General features: G+C 43.5%; 1 protein-coding gene across 1 annotated transcript in view; it reads right to left on the bottom strand.

Annotated features, from left to right (window-relative positions):
* Positions 1-5,711: 5,711 nt before the first annotated feature.
* Positions 5,712-21,698, bottom strand: part of SLC44A5 (solute carrier family 44 member 5) — a 149,568-nt gene continuing 133,581 nt past the window's right edge. The window contains exons 20-22 of the mRNA XM_044440965.1: positions 19,573-19,661; positions 13,433-13,517; positions 5,712-8,587 (exon numbers count right to left, since the gene is read on the bottom strand). Coding sequence (XP_044296900.1) covers positions 8,475-8,587; positions 13,433-13,517; positions 19,573-19,661 — 287 coding nt within the window. The 3' untranslated portion in view covers positions 5,712-8,474. The remainder of the gene's footprint in view (positions 8,588-13,432; positions 13,518-19,572; positions 19,662-21,698) is intronic.

Consider the following 21,698-nt stretch of genomic DNA (forward strand, 5'->3'; position numbering starts at 1 on the left):
TTCCCCTAGCCGCTCATTGAGAGTGCTTAAGAATCTTTCGTTTTATTCCAATTCCTTCCCATGAAGAATTTTTCCTGAGGCAATACAAGCTTTGAACACTCAAAGAACCTCCAGTGTCTTGCCTCAGTTGCATAAACTTATTGTTTCCACACACCCCTTTTTAGACACCCCAAGATTTCCTTTTAGAGTTTTCTAGGTACTCCAGGACCCAGCCCAAGAACCAGTGCAAACCCACCTCCAACTTGTGGCTGGAAGCAGCACTGCTCCAACTTCCTAAAGCACTTTGAACTCTGCACATGCTCAGAGGCTCTTGTGTGCATGCTCCTCCTGCAGCACTCACGAAGTGGTGGTACCTTCCTGTCAGAGCATTTCCCCCTTTTTTGCTCCATGAGATAGCCAATGCTCATAGAGTCAAGAAATCCATAATCTCCAGCACACATTTCCCTGAATTCAGGAAAAAAGCTGCAGTTGTTATCTCTAAAAAACAAGACACTCTTTGCAAACAAGGTCTTGTAAACCATCTCTCTCCCTCTCTCTCTTTTGGTTTTGCTTTTCTTCTCTTTACCCAAAAGAAATGTATGTAGCATGGCATCCTGCAACAGCAGGGGCTCGGACCCGATGGCCTTCATGGCCCCTCTCAACTCTTCCATCTTGTGATTCTATGAAAAATTTGAGCAGTTACATTCTTTATACATTTTTCCCTGTCCTGTACCAAAACAATCACCATTTACCAAAACTCTTAAAACACCCTCTCACACACCAAGCACCTTGCACCCCCTTAAAGCAAGGAATTCCTGCAACTCACATACTCTCATTTTCACATGGCATACACAACATCCAGCAAAATTTTCTTTTTGCCTTTCACTCTAACTCACATTCCAAATAGTTGCATGTTCAACATGCAGAGAAAACATATCAGCCCAGAGAAAACCAGGAACATATTACCTGCCTGACAAGGTAGACTTCTAACAGCAGTCCTTGTGTGTGAGGGGAAAATGCAAGGCTTGCGCTCAGAGCTACTCTGGCCACAGGGCCTGCAACTCTCCTTTTCTTCTCTCACTGCCTCCAGGTGCAATCTTCACTCTGTTGAACTCCAGCCTGCCACTGTTCAGGCTGATTGCAACCGTTTCCCCCCTCCCGCCCCGAGCGTGCCCCCAATCACACCCATCTTCCCTGTGATTAAAAAAAAAAAAAGAAAAAAATTACAGAACAGATTAACCTTACTTATATTGAACCTTATGGGGAAATTTGACTTGGCTCACGACCAAGTTGAGTCATGACCAGAGTCGTGGAACGGATTAAGTTTGTGAGCCAAGGTACCACTGTAATATGAAAGTAAAGAAAACTGTGTGATATGTAAAACACATCAATCACAGAAAGACTGTTTATGAGCATGCCTTAAAATGAGAAAGAAAGCAGGTTTGCAGTAAGTTCTGTCTTGTGGATGTGCAGACACAAAATAACCAGTAACCAGAGCTCATTGTAAGAGATTGCACATGCTGCAAGAAAATGCTGGAGTAGTTTAAGAAATCCCAGTTTAATTAAAAACAACCCTGTGCATATGGAGGAATATTAAAGTTCTTGGACTCTCAGCAAACCTTTACCCTGATGTTTACATTATAGAGGCATTCTTTCCTTTAAAGGGGAGGTGATGAATTGTTTGAATTGAAAAGTGATATTGGAAACATGTATCATGTTTTGTCCAATTACTGTTAATAGTTATCATAATGCTTAAAAATACTCCATGTGGTTTGCAGAATGGGTAGTGGTTTCTTTGCTTCCAATAGTGAACAGCAAATGTTTGCACACAGAGATGAGCTGGCAAGGTGCATTTACCTAATTTTTGGTTCCTTCAACTTATTTCTTTAACCTTTTACTTGCAATTGAATTGAAGTATACAAAGGATCTCCTTTTCTCTCCTTTTCTGCATGTAAGTACATTTCAGACTACTGTATGCAGTTTATGAGAGGGGGAGGGTGTTGCCTTGGAAAAAGAGTTTAGTCACAGTATTCTGTACTAGGGGATGTTTTTGTACTTTTGACTGGTTCCAGTTGCAGGGTGTATATGATTTCTTTGTTACAGAGCTTCATTTCTGGACACAGCTTAAAGTGATGGCCGTGACTGACCTCTACACAGCTTGGGACAATGCCATCCCAAAGCCTGCATTCTTGCATATGAATCTGGTAAAGTTTTAGGATTGTCATAAGAGGTCCTTCCCTTGGTCCCACTGCAATAAATTGTTGTCTCTCGCGAGGGTGGGCCTTCTTCACCATTGCTCCATGTATAGAATCTTATTTCAACAATGGTAACAGGTTTGGATCCTCCCTCATACCTGCGAGTAGCACTCTAATGGACACAAAGCTGTCTATGTCCAACAATAACTTGCTACCCTGCCCTTCCTGGTCCCTGGCAGATACCTGATTTTGCCAAACACTTTAAAAAGCTCATTTTTTTTAGTGTATGAATGCCAGCACCTTCTCTCTTAATTCATTTTTTAATTGGTAACCCTGTGTAGTCTTAAATTATTTGTTTACATAAATCTATTTTATTTTACATTCCCCACTACCTTGAGTTCACTGGCAGCAAGATGGTTACTAACATGTGATCAATTAATGCCTGATCTATGCATGTAAATAATGCAACACAAAAACCTCTTCTGATGATATGGTACCCCGCTAGAGACAAATAAAACACAAAAACAACATTTTATCTAAACTTTTATTAGAACAAGCCCCAAGAGCTGTAAAACAAGTAACAACAAACTGTTAAATATTAAACATTATAGTTCTGAAAAGATACTTTCAACAACAAGTTCCTATTATTTCTGCATAGCAGAAGCAAACAAGATTTTAGAGCTCAAAAAGCCATGTGCTCATTTTAATTAGGGTTGGGCACTAAAAAGAAAAAGACACAAAAACAAAATAAAATAAAATCCCCAGTCCCTAGAATCGCATTTACAGTAGCAATGTGACCACACAGAAAACTGGCAACAGGAATTTTAATTTGCCACCATGCAATTAATGAGTACATAATTGAAATGCTGATGGAACCATTTTTACAAACTCAGGGACTGCACAAATGATCACTACTGGTACCATTAGTTTTGCATCACAAAACTTAAGAAATTATGTTTTCTTACTACTGTGAAGTGCAAATTACCAACTTTTTACCAAGAGAAGCAGTAATCTGTATCAAAATTTAGAAAATTAAAAGTCCTTCTATAAAATAACATTTTATTTTAATATGAAGCTCAAAAATGAAGAATCCATTTTACACTGGGTAACAAAGCAATAAATACTTTAAACTAGTGTAGTCTGCACTTTCTTGTTCCCATTGCTAATAATTTAAATAATAGGGACTTAAATGTGTAAAGATTTAATGGAGGTGAGTTGCACAGTCCTCCTTGACTAGCTAAAGGTGCAAATTCCTGTACAATGGTTATTAAAAATTAAATCCTGGCTGTAGTAATAACAAACAGTTCTCCAGCTTTAAGAAATATCAAATTTAATTTTAAACACCATGATCCTAGGCCTGCTCATGTGGAAACAAGTTCCACTAAATCAAAGCATGTAGGGCTAGGGTGCAAGACTGTAGCTCTGAATGCACTGATAGTGTAACTTTCATTCTTGTACCCACAGCATAGCTTCTACCACCTATGGAAGCATAGAATAAATATGCTCTGAATCTTTGCAAGGCTAGAAAGAATTATTTCTTCTCTTTTAACTCCAGCAACAAATAATCATATGGAAGGCCTTAGGCCAAATCTACCACATGGAAGTTTGCCTAAAGTGTTGCCAGCTCTACAGTTGATACCTGTAGTTATGTCTTTAACACAATTTCATGGCTTAGAGATTAACTTAATTAGCTACTGTAAATCGCAATTGATGACACTGTTGTTTAGAAGGTACAGCTACAAAGAATGGCTGAAAAACTGAAAAATCCACTTCTCACACTGAGAAACACCCCTGCTCCACCCCATATTCAGAAATTTACATGTCTTTCCTACACGTGGCCTGCCTTACTGGTTCAAGTGCAGGCTGTTACACAAAAAAGCTAATGGTAAGACATTCAAACATTATCCTAGAATTCCCTAAACAATGCCAGTCTCTTACCGTTTTCATTTGGCAGTAGATGACTGTAGGAAAATGTTGCTACTGTAGCCATTCCTTACAGGAGCATATAACTAAATGTATACCCATGCATTTCAGGGAAACTGAGAGGGAATTTTGTTTATCTTGTCCAACTGTGGTAGCCTTCTGATTTAAACAGTGCTTATGAACCTAAAAACATCATCTAGTTAATACCAATAGCCAGTAAGGCACTTTATCATGGAGCACATAGCTATACAGGCTACAAGGTGTTAAATGCCATCAAGAGACATGTTTACATTCTGTGACCATTTGTACTCTTTTGGCAGAGCGGCAAAGGCAGAGGCCGGGAGAGAGTGCCGAGTGGCCAGTGGACTGACGAAGGCAAGGGAGGAGCTGGGCAGAGGAGTGGGGGGACCGGAGCAGTGGAGAGGAAGGGAGGCGGGGCTAGAGGGGCCAGGAGGAAGCAGAGGGGCGGGGCTGGCGGTCTGAGAGGCGTATAAGGGAGTCGTCCCTTGTCTGTGTCCCTTAGCTGCAGCTCGGGGACTCCTTTCACTGGGGGCAGGTTTTTATTTTTATTTATTTTATTTTTAATTAAATTTTTATTTTGTACTTGTGTGTGTGTATGGGTTTTTGTCTCGGAGAACTGGGTGAGTGAGGAGTAGTGCAGGACAGACAAGACGGGGGAACAAAGTAGGGTCTCTGAGGGGTTCCCAATGTCAGGTCAGGAGATGGCCTTGGCGGGAATCACAGGTGTTGCTGTCTGCTGCGACAGCTGCAAGATGTTCGCCCTTCTCCCTCAGGAGAGGCAGGGATACACTTGCTCTCAGTGCAAGCTGTATTGAGATGAGATGAGGTGTCTGAGGGCCGAGAGAGCTCTCCAGGCCCCCCTGGGAGCAGTCCCCCTCCAGACAGAGGGTTGAGAGAAGGGCCACAGGAACAGCTGGGGAGGCATGTCACCCACAGGAGGAGGCCAGGATGGCCTCCTCCTCCTCCTGGCGTTGATCTGGAGCTGGGAACAGGTTCCCTCCACTTGGGGAGGCTGGGGCTAATGAGGCCTTGGGGGACCAGCAGGACCCCCAGCCTGGGACCACATGCGGCCAGGAGGCCACTGCAAGAAAAGCGAGGGCCAGGGCATGGCCGCCTACCACCACCAGAAAGAGAGGGCAGCGGGCGATTGTCACTGGGGACTCCCTGCTGAAGGGTGTGCCGCCCTGACCTTGAGACGAGGGAGGTCTGTTGCCTGCCGGGCACACACATCCGGCATGTAAAGGATAGAGCGGAGCGTCCTGTTTGCTCCAGGAGTCATCAGCCGCTTCTGGTGATCCATGTGGGGACAAATGACATAGCCAGACAGGGGGTGGGTGGGATCACCAGGGACTTCAAGGCCTTGGGGAAGAAACACAGGGACCTAAAGGCCCAAGTGAGCTTCTCATCTATCTTATCGGTCCGGGGATTTGGGCCAGGGAGGGAAAGGAGGGTTGCTGAGGTGAACAACTGGCTTAGGGTGTGTTGCCAGAGGGAACGCTTTGGGTTCCCCAACCACGGCACCTGATTTCTTGCCAATGGACTTCTGGCAAGGGACGGGTTGCACCTTACGAGGATGGGGAAAAAGTCCTTTGGAAATGCTCTAGCGAGCTTTGTCCGGAAGACTTTAAACTGAGCTGGGGTGGGTGGGTTCAGGCCCCCTAGAAACTTGTCACCACTGAACAAGTGGGGGGAGAGGATCAGGAAATCTGTTTATCCACCTAGAGCAAAGTCTGCAACAGTAAGAATTCTTTTTCCTTTTTTTAGAAACGAACTAACATTTTAATACTTCTTCACTTCAAAACATTCAAGTCACAAGAATTAAAGGCAAAATGGAGGAATTTGAAAATCTCAGTATAAAAATGTTCCCATTGGTTTTGTGGGCCTGTATGTTTTGCAGGAATTTTTAAAACAGTATTACAAACTTTGATGGCTTCATACATACGATTGCTTTGGTATAAAACATGCGCAAATAAAAGCTCACAGTCAAAAATGTATTGAAGAAACTGCCTCAAAACAATATGATTATGGTTAGGACAGTGGGCATGTTATTGACTCTTGGTTTACATGTTCTACTTATTCAGGATCTTCAGCAGAGATTTAATCATGTAATAAGGTCTTTCAGTGCAGCCTTCAAGATTTTCTAAATCTTTCAATAGGAGGAAGAAAGGCAGAGAGCAAACAATCAAACCAATGTAATATGAAAGCATTTCTGCCACCTGCTGGTCCTTTGTGCACAACAGCAAAAGCCTCAGTATATATTAAATACTAAATGGTTTGGCATTTACTAAACTGTAAACATTGATGCAATAATCTAAGCAGCCCTTCGTCATTATATGGGCTAGATTCTGCACCAGTTCAATCAAGAAGGCATTTTTCCTTGCCTTTGACTAGAATGAGTGCAGGATCCAAGCCTATTTAAAATGTATCATCTCAGTACGAAATGATTCATCCAAATGATTCATTGACAAAGCAAGGAAGTACATTTTATCAAGTTTTAGTTTTATGTTAAAGTGTGCTATGCATAAAACTAGCATTATTATGAACAGCAGGATTTGGACCAAGGATTTAGAAACATATCAATCAAGTTCAAAAGTTTTTTTCTTCCAAAAATAAATTATTACCTAGTTATTTAATGCTCATTCATATCTTAGAAAGATATTCAGGGATTTTATCTATCAGAGTTATTCTTTGTAATAATTCAACTGATACATTGCAGATGAATAAATGCCAAATTTTAGTGCTTTGCATTTTCACAGTTTTTCTCAATTGTTTTAACAGAAATAGCTTTGATCTGAAATACTTCAGATCATTCGTGTTGCCAGTAGAGTGTCATCCTCAGTATACACTGCTGGCATAACTGATGCCACACCCAATCTTAAATATGCCGGTATGCCAAATCTTAAAGCCTGATCAATTGAAAGCAAGTTATTTCGTTGAGTTTGGTTGCACTTGTAGGCTCAGAAAAAAGCATGCTTGATGCTCTAACATAAGTAGTCATCTGCATATATTGCTAGTGTTCATCCCTTTTTGCACGGTGATGCTCAGCTGAACCCTTATGTGGTTGGATACATCTCTGGATGTGAAAAAACTATCAGCTTGGAGGAGTGGGAGACCACGTGCTCAGAGCTACAGCAGAATTTGGAACAATATATTTTGGCTATTATAGAACAGTAAGTGACCAATAACTCAGGATGGTGCATATATCCAAAGAGAAGCGGAAATCTTTAATTCAATACCTAGGTGGTATTTCTATTGTTGAGTCCATAACCATAACAAATGGCATGATTTTGTTTTCCCAGGAGAAAAAAATCTGCTTGCATGCGGGAAAGTGGGGTCAGTTGTGGCCTAATACCTTCAGAAAGCACAAGGTGAGGGAAAGCTGATCTAACTCCCGGGGCTGACCTTCAAAGATTTTCTCTTGTTCTGCTTTGCGACCTTCAGCTGCTGCCAATGTAGACAGTGAGTTAAGAGATGTTGGACTTAGGTAGTCCTGAAACATCTTTTGCACTGTTTAGGTGAATATCTGATCATTTTTCATGCAGACAAAATAGGAGAGAGACATATGCAATATGAATGAGCATTCTAGTCAATTATCAACTGAAGCAAGACTATAGAATTTTGCATGAAAAAAAAATAGCCAATGCCTAAATATCATAGTAGTCTTAAGTAGTACCACTTAGCAAAATTTTGCAATGACAGTGACATCAGACAGAAACTAAAGGCTGTCATTTGGAATAGATTCTCCCCACTCTTTTCACCCATATGTTGGTATAATACTCTTCTTTAATGGGTTTATCATTAATAGCATCACTCTATTTGTAAGCAATTAAAAAAATTTCTCCTCTTTCCTTACCACCTCTGAGATAAATCAGCATGATACTAAGCTCTCTCTTTATTAACACATGCCATTTGTCATGCAGTTGACTGGCACAGCAATGTGACAACCTTCTTAGGGGTCTCTTAATACATTTTAACCACAGTTTAAGTAGCTGTCAACCAGCATGTATACTAAAAATACAGCCATAGCACCATAATTACAAATTTAAGATCATCTGCTGGTTATCTATAGTTTTCATCAGTTTATGGCTAATTAGGATACATGGTAGTCCTTTCAGAAATTGTCTGAATATCCTTTATAAATATACACCCTATTAAAAGGTTATCAAAATGACTGTCATTTCAAACAGCAAAATCTCAAGTTAGAAAAGTTATTAAAGCACTAAGAACTAAAGATTTAAAAAGCTTCATATTTACACTTTCCCATAGGCACTCTTTAAAAACCATACCGTAGCCTTGTATATGTGTCTTTTTAAAAATTTAAAATGACACTGTTGCCTTTTTCATATTTTCGGAGCATTATGCCATTAACTTTTTAGGACTCAGTTCCTTCTTCCCCAAAATTCGATGTAGACTAGCTGACATGTAGTAGGGTTTTGATGTAGATCCATCATTCCTTTCCAAGTCTTCACCTGAATAGTTGTGGTCAAAAGGAGAGAAAGCAGCAAGCAGCCATGCAAAACAAAGCAGAGATTCAAAGAGAAGAAGAGACAACATTAGAAATTCTTGTGTTATGTCAGGTTGAGCCTTAGCATTGTGCTGTCCCTGGATGCCACAACAACACTAATGCCAATAGTTCCATATCAATATATGTAGGCCACAGCCAAGCCACTGTTGATCCATACTGTGAATCACACATCTGCACATGCAACATGTTAAAAGCAGACCCATATATTTATCTTCCATGAAGCTGGTATTTAGGATCTTCACTGTCCTGTTGTATTAGCGGCTGTTGTGTAATTCTGAAATGTACTGAATGATGGAGGAGGCAATGTTTTGTGCGTCCCCCCTCTACAGTCCACTGACAATCTCCTACATAGATTGGAGGACCCTCTGAGACATTGCTGAGCATTTACTATCATGAGAGCATTTTAAAATGAACAGCTGGAGATGCTTCCTGTGTGGGAATAAAACCCCACAACGTTTTGCTCCTGTGGGTACTGTATACTGTGTGGAAGTTATCATTGTTTCTTGTTCATTCTTGGTTTATTTTTTATTTTTGCCACAAGAGGTCAGCATAAGCTGGTATCCTGAAGCATAGCTGGAGGAAATGGAAGATGCACATTCACTGAGGGCTCTTACACAGCTGCATGATCATATGCAGGCCAAGGGAGTTTGAACAGAAGATGTTCTGAAGGATCCTGTCCAGAATGTTTGTTTATACATGCATATGTAGGCCGTCTATAAATGCCAAGGCCTTCCTAGATGGTTTACAGTACATGCACATATTAAAACAAAATAAAACACATTAAAAACCTATTAAAACACAAGTTAAAATATCTATAAAAGAAATATAAAAAGGACCACTGCATTCAGGGCTAAATGTTTAAAAAGTTGCCACACTTTGTTCCATAGAAGCATTTTTGTTGATTTGGGTAAAAAAGGCCAAGGATAACTTGAAGGAAGGCAGTTTTCAGGTTCAGTGTATTGGCATGTAACATAGAAGAATGGGAAGGTTCAGTTTTCAGGTTCATGGTCCCCCTGCCAACTTCGGGAACTCGTGGCTGTAACTGAGGGGCTCTGTCTCTACCTTTGCTGGTCACTAATCAGGCATATGTCTGAGGAATACTATCAGTAAGACTATGCAGTCCAGAGGAGGTATTTCTCTGCCCCTTCTTCCATATATTAGCAACCACAGTACTCTGATGAGAAGTTTTGTTATCATTTTGTTGCCTGAATTAATGCTCCCAATACAGCTCAGAGACCTTCATTTGCAGCACACTCCCAAAATGAGGCCAGTCCATATGAAATAAAAGAAAGCCACCACTAATTCAACAGTTATGGATCTGTAGTATGAAACTAATGTAATTTGTTTTTCATTACTGAATTGCATGTATGCACTGAGTGGGTGGGGGATCTCTGGAAATGCAACATGTATTTCTTCCCTCTAAACCAGGGGTCTCAAACTCAACTTACCTGGGGGCTGCTGGAAGTAGAGTCTGGGTGAGGCTGGGCCACATCAAGCGGCGGTGGTGGTGGGCAGCTCATCCTGCGTCGCTCCCGGAGGCTGGCCTGGGCGCCGCCGGTGCTTTGAAGGCCGCAGGGCCCCTCCCCCATGCCCCGCCCATCCTGGCAATTGGCCCACGGGCCGCGAGTTTGAGACCCCTGCTCTAAACCAAGATCACACCACCTCAAGTGTAGCTAGAACATTTAAGATGCGTAGGCAATTTGTGTCCTTCCACATGTTATCTGTAACACACTAGCCAACATAATTCAACAGGGAAGAACTGTAGGAATTGCAGGCCAGAACATGTGAAAGCCCCAAGTTGCTCAGTCCTGATTTAGAATAAAAAGTTTCCATGCACCAAAGCTTTACCGTTTAGCATTCTACTTGCATGGAGGTGTAGAGAGAAAAGGTAATGCTAACTCCAGATACATTGCAGTGGAAAGAGTTAAGTCTCCCTTCACTGCATGCTGTTGTCAGAAAATCCTAGCCCAGTGAGGGCGAACCTTTTAGAGACCGAGTGCCCAAACGGCAACCCAAAACCCGCTTATTTATTGCAAAGTGCAAACACTACAATAAAACCTGAAAACGGTGGTTTTAGTTTAGAAAAAACAACTCCTAGCCAGTCCAAGCAAATATACATATATATACTTGGTAGCACACTGACCGGCCATGCGCAAGCTTGGACAAGTCGCAGCTAATGAGTAACAGCCCGTGACATTATTGCTTGGTGCCACTACTAATTTCCGAGCGTGCGCATAGCCCCTATTTGTGCTGTTACCCGATGTTCGGTTCTTGGGGCGATGCCTGGGCAACCTGACACGCACACTGAAAGAGAGGGCGATTTTGAAAAACGCGTCCTTAAGTAGCTTTTCCTGCACTGCTCATCATTTCTGCACATTCTAAATACATTCCAATGATCAAAATCAGGCCAGAACAACTTATTTTTCCAACCCTAACCCCACCCTGTGCACACCCCTAACCCTGATATAGGGTGAAAGTTCCATAGAATGGAGGTCGACTTTGAAAACGCCTTCCTTGAGTAGCCTTTTCTGGACTGCTCATCATTTCTCCCCATTCTAAACAAATTCCAACCATAAAAATCTGGCCAGGACACCTCATTTTCCTAACCCTAATCCTACTCTGGTGCCCACCCCCAACCTTAATATAGAGGAAAAGTTCTATAGACATAGAACCACTGATAGGTTCAGAATTGGGAAAGGAGTACGGAAAGGCTGCATGCTGTCGCCCTGCTTATTTAACTTATATGTAGGGCACATCATGTGATTCCTCTAGCCCTGTGTTTCACAAGTGGGAATTAAGATTGCTGGGAGAAATATCAACTTCAGTTATGTAGATGATACCACTCTAATGGCAGAAAGTGTAGAGGAACTAAAGAGCCTCTTGATGTGGTGAAAGAGGAGAGTGCAAAAGTTGGCTTTGGGACTCAACATTAAGAAAACTAGGATGATGGCATTCGGTCCTATCACTTCCTGGCAAATAGATGGGGAAGAAATGGTGGTAGTGATAGAATATATTTTTCTGGGCTCCAAGATCATCGCAGATGGGGACTGCAGCCAAAAAATTAAAAGACGCTTGCTCCTTGGGAGGAAAGCTATGGCAAATCTAGACAGCATACTAAAAAGCAGAGACAGCACCCTGCCGACAAAAGTGCGTATAGTCAAGGCTATGGTTTTCCCAGTTGCAATGTATGGCTGTTAAAGTTGGACGATAAGGAAGGCTGAGCACCGAAGATTATCTAGGTAAAGCAGAGGCGGGGAGAGGGAAGGAGACTGGCATGTGGGTAGGTGTCCCAGACTCTTCTCCTTCCCCACTCCCATCACACCACTTTTCTCCCCTCTCGAAAGTACAGTTCCACTCTTAAAAAGGTAGCTGCTACAGTTCTAAACATGCTGGTTCTAGGATGTAGAATTGCAGAGCAAGGTGCCTCTCAGCAGAGGCTCAGTTCAGGAACTGTTTTCAGTATTTGAGTTGGAGCTCAAATAGAAATGCTTTTACACACAAATCTAGTCCCACAAGTTGTGTTAATTTAGGAGGTGAAAACCTTATTTTATTTTACTTTAATGTTATTTTAAAAATGTATTTCTAGACATCTTTTGGGTCAGAAGGATCAGAAACCTTTGCTCATACACTCACAAGATCAGCTGATCTTGATCTACCTTCTCCTCACACCTGTGCTAAAATGCATGATGTAAACCTAGGTTGTCTACCCTTGGTGTATGTAAGCCTCTTACCACACTTATGCACATCCAGTGGAGAATGTGAGCCACATGGCAGCAACATCTGCTGCTTTATTTCTTGTATTTCTTCTAGCTCACCAATTACAGCTGTATAAATCAAGCACTGCAGAGCAGGAGGGAAGGAGACTGGGATACCATTTATATCTGGTGTAAGTCAATGGCTGCAGCCTCCTCACCTCCCCACTCTTTAGTCCTTTGCCAATACCAATTTCTGACCTTGAAAAGATAACTGGTGCACTTCTTCCCACAAAAGCTGCAGGGACTGGGTAAGCTCTGTGTTCAGAGTCCCACCCCCACATTAAAACACAAAAATGAGAATATTCAAAAGTGCATATTTTAAAACTGCACTATTTTTAAAATAAACAACTTTAATTGCACATTTTAAATTGTGCATTTTTAAATCATACCATTTCTGAATGTGAAAGCAAGTTTGGGAATTTGGGAATATTCTGACCATGATTTTTTTGTTTGGTTGGTTTGGTATTCAGGGCTGCAGATGGGATTTTTGAGTGATTTGCAAACTGAAATGAAATTTTGTACATCCCTGTGATGCACCCTAACTCAGATCAACTTCATCTGTGAACAAGGATTAATACATGCTCACGATGTAAATGTTAAGCTTTCACATTAAACTTTTCTCTCTTTTAAGAAGGAATTGTGGAAGTCGAAACTTATTAAGTCAACATTGTTGGGACTACTAAAATAGTAAAAGATGTTCTTAGTAGGAACACATAGTAGTCATCTAATTGAACCATCACTGGATAAGATAAAGCTGTAGAGTACTCAGAAGGAACCTGTTAGTTTGGAACAGTTACCTTTAAAAGGCCAGCTATTCCAGTGAGAAACAGTAATGTTTCAATAGCTGAACTAAGTCACATCTGAGGCTGATGTGCTTCTGTCTCCTGTGGAACAAAAACTACAATGCAGCAAGTTGCACAAAAGGAGAAGTAGCAGTTTATAGATTCCTTGCTATATATCTCATAAATTCTCTTAGAAGATTGACCTGGTGGTCCTTAAAGTGAAAAGTAAACAAGAAAGAGGTGGTTACTTACAGAAGCAGAGAAAAAGTGTGTCAACACACATTGCATAGACACTGAAGAAGCCATGTGCAACTAGATAAGCTCCTATTATGACAGTCTGAAAAACAGAGAAATGCATATTAATTATACACCATCATCAAAAAAAGCAGGTTGCTTACCTGTAACTGATGTTTTTCAAGTGGCCATCTGTGCAGTCACACATATGGGGTGCTATCCCTGTGCAGTGCCTTTGGCCGGAAGATTGATAGCTAACGGTTTTGGCGGAAAGCTCTGCTCCCCCTCCCCCCATAGGTTATATAGAGCGGAGCATCTGCCATTTTGTTCAGTCTTTGAAGACCGAACGTTTGCCCCCATGTGGAAAGAAGGAATCTCTACTATAGATAATATCGGTACCATGAAAGAAAAAACGTTACGGTATTGATGAAAATATTTCCACTGACCGACACCGAGCAGGGCCAGTGGGTGGGTTGTGTAACTGCACAGATGGCCACTTGAAGAACATCGGTTACAGGTAAGCAACCTGCTTTTCTTCGTCGTGGCCTCTGTGCATCACACTTATGGGTAGATTAGCAAGCTTACCCTTATTGGAGGAGGGAAGGTGTCTTTAGCGAAGAATAGACGAGAGAACAGCTCTACCGAAGGCGCAGTCTTGTCTGGCACGAACATCCAGCCGATAATGCATAGCGAATGTACACAGAATAGCCCAAGTGGCAGCTCTACATACATCATCAATTGGAACTCCTGACGCAAAGGCAGAAGACGTGGCGACAGCTCTAGTAGAATGACCCCTTGGCATTGTAGGCAAGTCAATCCTAGCCAGCTGATAGGAGAGGGTAATTGTATGGACTATCCACTTGGAGAGTCTTGGAGTGGTAATTGGAAGGCCCTGACTTTGCTCAGAGTATTTGAGAAAAAGCCTGTTGGAACGTCGAATAGACTCAGTCCTTGATCTGTAGAAGGCCAGGCAGCGCCGTACGTCAAGTGTGTGCAAGGATCTCTCTAGCGGATTCGTAGGAGATGGAAAGAAGGCAGGTAAGACAATGTCTTGTCCCATGTGAAAAGAGGTGACCACCTTAGGAAGAAAGGATGGATCCATGTGTAAAACAAATTTCTCCCTGTGGAAATTTAAATATGGAGCATCTACCCGCAGAGCACAGAGTTCACTAGCTCGTCGAGCTGATGTTACTGCAACAAGGAATGCCGTTTTCCAAGAAACAAGATGTAAATCGATTATTGCCAAGGGTTCGAAAGGAGCTCTTGTAAGTGCTTGTAAGACCACAGAAAGACTCCACGGAGGCATCACTGGTCGAACCGTTGGGTTAAGGTTATAAAGTCCCTTAAGGAATCTCTTTATAAGTGGTTGAGAGAAAATGGGCGAGCTTTGAACTGTGCCATGGTAATAGGAAATTGCTGCCATATAGACTTTTATAGAAGACGGCTTCAGTCCGGAACGGTGAAGTTCTAATAGGAACTGAAGGATTTGATGTATGGATGCGGAGAGTGGAGGAAACGAACGAAACTCGGCAAAAGTAGAAAATCGCCGCCACTTAGCTGCGTATGAGTGGAAGATGAAGATATTCTGCTTGAGAGATGTGAAGCAGTGTCGAAAACCAGGCCTGGCATGGCCACCAAGGGGTTATGAGCAGTCCCGTGGCCCCGTTGTGGATTATCTTCGATATCACTCTCATAATGAGGGGAATCAGAGGAAAAGCGTAAAAAGTCAGGTTGTTCCAAGGGATCATGAAGGCGTCCCCTAATGATCCCTGTCCGATTCCGGCTCTCGAGCAAAAAGTCTCGCATACCCTGTTCTGTCGGGTGGCGAATAAGTCTATGTCTGGGAAACCCCATCGATGGAAGAGGTGGTCGCATGTCTGGGGGTCTAGTTCCCATTCATGGGATGTGGACATGTGTCTGCTCAGAAGATCGGCTTCCACATTGTCCATGCCGGCAAGGTGTACTGCCACTAGAGTAATGTCTCTCGGGATGCACCATTCCCAGATTTGTATCGCTAGTCTGGCCAGAGTCGGAGACTTTGTCACGCCTTGCTTGTTCAGATAAAAGACCGTAGCAATGTTGTCTGAAGTTATCTGAACGACTTGCTGGCGAGGAACATCTTCGAATGAACATAGAGACTTGAATACAGCCAGGAGTTCCAAGAAGTTGATATGATTCTTGGCTTCTTGGCGATTCCAAGTGCCTTGAGTATGTAGATCTGAACACACTGCTCCCCATCCCAATAGGGATGCATCAGTACCGAGAGTCACTGAAGGGCATCGTGGTCGGAATGGAACCCCCACGGTTAGGTTGGCCGGAACTGACCACCAGAGCAGAGAGTGGAGAACAGAGGATGGAATCCGAATCAACTTTGTCGGTAGATCCCTCTGTGGCCAAAATATTTTGTTGAATAAAAGCTGCAGAGGACGAAGGCGAAGTCTGGCATGTGGGACCACGGCAACTGACACAGCCATATGCCCCAAAAGTCTCTGGATGGACCGGGCAGGAACCATCATGTCTCGTCACATTCAATGGATGTGTCGAGCAAGAGTCTGTTGTCTGCCCCGAGGAAGGAAGGGTTTTGCCACCGTAGAATGTAGTTGGGCTCCAATGAAAGTAATCGTCTGTACCGGAAGAAGAGAAGATTTCTCGGTATTAATACATAGTCCAAGATTTTCCAGCAGGACGCAGGTCGTATGTATCGAGGCAAGAAGTCCCTCTGGTTTGGGAGACTAGCAACCAGTCATCAAGGTAAGGGTAAATTTGCACACACCACAGCCGTAAAAAGGCACAGACAGGAGCCATACACTTGGTAAATACTCTCGGAACAGTAGCCAGTCCGAAGGGCAACACTGTGAACTCAAATAGTTGGGATGCGACAGCAAAACGAAGGAAACACCTACGACAGGGTTGAATGGAAATGTGGAAATAAGTGTCCTTCAAGTCCAATGAGGCAAACCAATCCTCTTTCCTCAGCAACGGTAGGATATTTTGAAGGGTGGTCATCCTGAATCTTTTCGTTGGAATAAACTGATTAATATTTCGCAAGTTCAAGATTGGACGAAGACCACCATCCCGCTTCGGGACTGTAAAATATCTCGAATAGGATCCGTGAAGTCCGTCCGTCTGAGTTAATTGATGAATCGCTCCTTTACGAAGATGTTGTTGAACGTCATCAAGCAATACCGGTGAGCATGAGGTGAACCGGATCAGGCTCGATGGAGGAACGATGTCAAATTCTATCTGATATCCGTGCTGAATGATGGACAATACCCACCGATCAGATGTGATGGACTCCCAAATGGGGAGTCGGCTTCTCAGCCGGTCCCCAGATGAGAGGAGGGTGGGTAGAGTAGGAAGGAGAGGAATGGTTTGTCCATCCTATCAACGTTGCCTCCTATTGCCATCGAAGCGACAACGGCCTTATTGGTATTGTTGCGGGGGCTGTTGACGGCAGCATTGTTGTTGATGTTGCCGTTGTTCAGGCTGCTGTCTGGCTTGGTATGGCTGCCTATAGGAGGGCCAGGTCCAAGACCACGTACGTCTGGTCTGAGGTTGGAGCTCCATCCTCCGGGCCATCATACGGGACTCGTGGATTTTTTTGAGCTTCTGGTCAGTTCTTGAATGTAAGAGCCCGGACCTGTCAAAGGGCATTTCCTCTATTTGCCTCTTCGTCTCCTCTGGAAAATTGCAGTTGTGCAGCCATGCATGCCTCCGGAGGGAGACAGCACCGACCAAGGCCCTCGAGTCCATGTCCATGTGGTGTCGAGCAGTGGACAGCTGCTGGACTGCAACTTGCATTGCCTCCTTTATAAAAAATTTTGCTGGATTGCCCTGTTTATCTGGAAGGGCCGAGACGACATTGTTGAGGCGCTGCATATTGAAGTACTGATACCTCGCCAGTGTCACCTCATAGTTAGATATTCTAAGCCCGAGACCGGAGGCAGCGTATACTTGTTGGGCCAGGGAATCGATCTTTCTTCCCTCTTTGGCTCGGGGCATAGTATGACCTCTTGCCTCTCTGCCCTGGGAGGACTCCACCACGACCAAGTTTGGTTTAGGATGGCGGAGGAGGAAGGGAATGTCCTCCTCCCGAACTCGGTACATGGATTCGTACCTCCGTGAAGTTGGCTGAGGATGTGCAGGCAGGTCCCACGGCTGGGTCACAGCCTGCTGCAAGGTGGTGATGAGCGGCAGCACGATGGATGTCGACTGTTCCCCACGGACGACATCGTAAAATTTGTCCGTACTGGGGCCAGGCTGCTGAATAGCGTCGATTTCAAGGGACTGGACGAGACGCGACATCAACTCCGCAAAAGAGATGTGGGATTCGTCATCAGGCGACCCGGGTCCCTGGGAGGTTACTGTGACATCCAGGGAGGTGGAGTCGACCTTGGAGTCGTCGTAGTCTATGCCATAGTATGGAGGAGCCGAGGAGGAAGATTCCGCCGGTGATAAGGACAGACTGCTCTCCCTAGTTGGTATCGGCGAGGCACGTCTTGGTACCAATGGAGTCGGGTGGTTGCGAGGTGCCGGTAGAGAGGAAAGTCCCCCTGGGGCCGGATAGTGCCCGACAGAACGGGAGTCACCCCATCCATGGTAGTACGGATGGTGAGGATGGTACCATCCCTCTGATCTCCTCTCAAAGATGACTTCTGCGGCTCCTGAGAGGAGACATCTCCATGTCCGCTGCCAGTGTAGCTGGGGGCATAGGCGTGGGAGACCTAGCCCTCGGTGGGGAATCCCGAATCTCCCCATTGGAGACTGATTCCCTCAGCGGAACTGGAAGAGGCTCTGACGTAAGCTCATGCATGTGTTGAGGGGACCCTGGAGGGGTAACCCTCATAGCCGCCTGAAGCGCCAGGCCCGGTGGTGTCGATACCGCGACAGCCGTCAGACCGAAGGGGCCAACGAACCTGAGTCTCAGTGCTTGGGGTGCTCAGGGTTCTTGGGCTTCCGAGGTGGCTTCCTGGTCTTATCCTTTTTAGCCTTCTTGTGGTCAGTCAGCTTGTCGGAAACAGTGTGCTTCCGTTTTTCATGCTTCTTCTTAGGTGAGGAAGCAGGCTGATCACCCATGGTAGACACACCTTTGTCCGAAGGGCGTGATGGCGGAACCACAAGGAAGAGACCGGTTTTGGAGCAGATACTAGTGGGTCCGACTGGAGGAGAGCACGGTCCCACAGAAGTCTCCAGAGGCGATTCTCATGGTTCTTCCTGGTCTGCTTAGAAAAGGCCAGGCAGTGAGAACACTTATCAGTCCTATGCCCTTCCCTCAAACAGAGAAGGTATAGGTCATGCGGGTCTGCAGGAGACATTTTAGACCTGCATTCCGTGCACTTGAGGAAAACCGCTCGTTGCGCCATCGTAGAAAGGAAAAAAGAGAAGATAGTAAAGTGGGTAATAATATATTTTTGTTTTTTGTTTTTTTATAGAAAGAAGTGAGTAAGAAAGAGAAGAAGAACAAGAGAAACAACAAAAACTACTGGAAAACAGGGATAATAACTTGGAAAGAGAATAATTGCAATAGTGAGAACGAGGAACGGTCAGAGCAAAAGCGGCATGAGGCACAACGAACGGTGGTCACAAAGACTGAACAAAATGGCGGATGCTCCGCTCTATATAACCTATAGGGGGGAGAGGGAGCAGAGCTTCCCGCCAAAACTGTTAGCTATCAATCTTCCAGCCAAAGGCACTGCACAGGCGCAGCACCCCATATGTGTGATGCACAGAGGCCATGGCGAAGAACACTGCATTTGCTTTTCATATTTCATTATGAAAGATCATGCCCCACCAACTTATATTGCCAAAATTAACAATTCTATAAACTGAATCAGTTTTTGGCAATATGAACTGTAGGCATATGGGCCTAGTCAGGATTGGGACTGCAATAGACATCAAAGGGCCATCCCCCTGATACATGGATGCACAAGAGTTCTTACCTGGATCAGGTGCCCTGTGCTTAGTTTTGAATAAAAAAGGCAAGAAAGAAACTGACTTTATATTACCCATGTTGCTTAGAAATTGATTTTAAATTATCTGTGTTCTTCTTGTTCTCCCCCCGCACTTCCCTCTACCTGTGAAATAAAACTCTTGCTTTTTTGCTCTAGTCTGAGTGCTGGCATAAGCTATTTAAATCTCATCATCAGTATTGACCTTACCAAGAGCGGGACCCAGTAGTAATTCAGTGATGGTGCTTCTTGTGTGAATGCTGGTATCTTATGTGTGAAGAAAAAAAAGGCTAAGACACCTATAAGAAAGAAAGCAAAAGCCAACAGGTGTCAATATATCCATTTTCCAGATGATTTTAATGTTATTTTAAAAGACAGAATAGGACATGCGTAAGGCACTTCCATAACTGGGAATTCTCACAAATACAGCATCTGAATGATTTATATAGCCACTGGATCTAATTATTTACATGTATCCCAAATTATTTACATGTATCATTCCTTCATTTGAAACACCTTTCTGTGTGCTCATACCTGCACAAATCAGTATCTATAATGGGTGAAACAGCACAGCTTAAATAATGTGCACGTGTGTGCACATACACACACTTTACACTAGGTAATTATTCCCAGTACCTGTACTGAGACAACACTGACATTCAAATTAATTCTGTATGAAGATTCATGCAATCTATAGATTTCAATTAATTATATTATGCCATGAAAATGACTGGTTTTAATAAATTAATAAAATAGAGTAGAATAGAGTAGGCACATAGAAAAAAGAAATACACATTTGATTCACCAAATAACTCATCTAGTTTATTTCTTGCATCGATACATATTTCTACATTGCATATATATCTGCGTATCTGAGTCAACATGTTTAATTATAAATTGACATATCAAATCATGATAACATCTGTGCTAAGCAAAAGGGGAAAGGCATGTAAATTACTTAGCCCAAGGAACTTGCCCTTAAGCATGAGGAAAACTTTGTATTATTTCATGGTTTAATCTCACACAAATCTCATTACCTCTACTACAAGGACAAAAAAAAGACTGTCCAAAAAACTGCAGTCAGCCTTGGCTTAAATATTCAACCTTTAGTGCTGAAGAAATGTCAACAATGTCAACTACATCATGGTATGATAGATCCCTGGAAGGAGCACTCTCCAGCCAATGCGGCCAACGTAGCAGCAACTCTGGTTCCTCAGCCCTCAACTTATTCAATATCAAGCATGAGGAAGACAGACTCCAAACAGCAGAAGAAAAAGAAGGAAAGTTGTCTTGATGAACAAAGAACTCCAAAATCGCATTAAGAAAGACCACCTTAGCCTGATGAAAGACCATAAAGGGTAAATTTGTCCTTAAACAGAAACGGCCCACTAGATCAATAAAGCAGATGTCATTGCCACTAAAAAGGCTACTTTCCAAGCAAGGAAGCACAGATCAGTTGTTGCCAAAGGCTCAAATACTTCTGACATCAAAACCTTGAAAACCAGAGATAAATTCCAATGACCAATGACTTCACAAGGGGCATTGTTTTGCTCTGAGGATGAATGATTTGATCAACATGTGTGAAAAAAATCCACACACCACATAATTGTCCTCAATAGATGGAAATAGCTGCCAAATAAATGCATAAATGAGGACATTTTTAAACCTTGCTTCAAAAAGAAAAAAAAAAAGCAGAACTGATTGAGTATCTTGCCTCATTCTCTGAGGTAGAGCTGGCCAGTATTCGGTCTTGCACAGTATCAAAGGGCTGGTTTCATGGTTTTCAGTACTAAGGATTCTGATGAGCATGTCATGGCTAGAATGAGAGGCAGTGGGCATGATAATTTATCTATCAAACTATAAACCTTTTCCTTCTCTCTTTCAGGTGTCAAAAAATAGCCTTGGGTCAGAAGACTCCTGCCTTCTTGACCTATTTGTTGCTGTGGAGAATGACAGTGAATACACAAGAGCAGAAGGGTCTGCATGACCAGTGATTAGAGCCTCTAGACCAGGGGTCTCAAACTCCGGCCCGTGGGCCAACTGCCGGGACGGGTGGGGCACGGGGGCGAGGCCCTGCGGCCTTCAAAGTGCCCGTGGCGCCCGGGCCGGCCGTGGGATGAGCGGCCCACCACCACCGCGGTGGTGGAATACTTGATGAGGCCCAGCCTCACCCAGACTCTACTTTCAGTGGCCCCCAGGTAAGTTGAGTTTGAGACCCCTGCTCTAGACAGTGTGAAGTGTGAGATTTATGCCCTGTCAACAGAACTGGCTGAAGAACTGGAGATAAAGTCCAAGCCACTGTAGTTTGGGGGGCATTGAACACCTCCAAAGTTTTC

This window comes from Varanus komodoensis, unplaced genomic scaffold (assembly GCF_004798865.1).
Source record: "Varanus komodoensis strain SLA01 unplaced genomic scaffold, ASM479886v1 scaffold1, whole genome shotgun sequence".
NCBI lineage: Eukaryota > Metazoa > Chordata > Lepidosauria > Squamata > Varanidae > Varanus > Varanus komodoensis.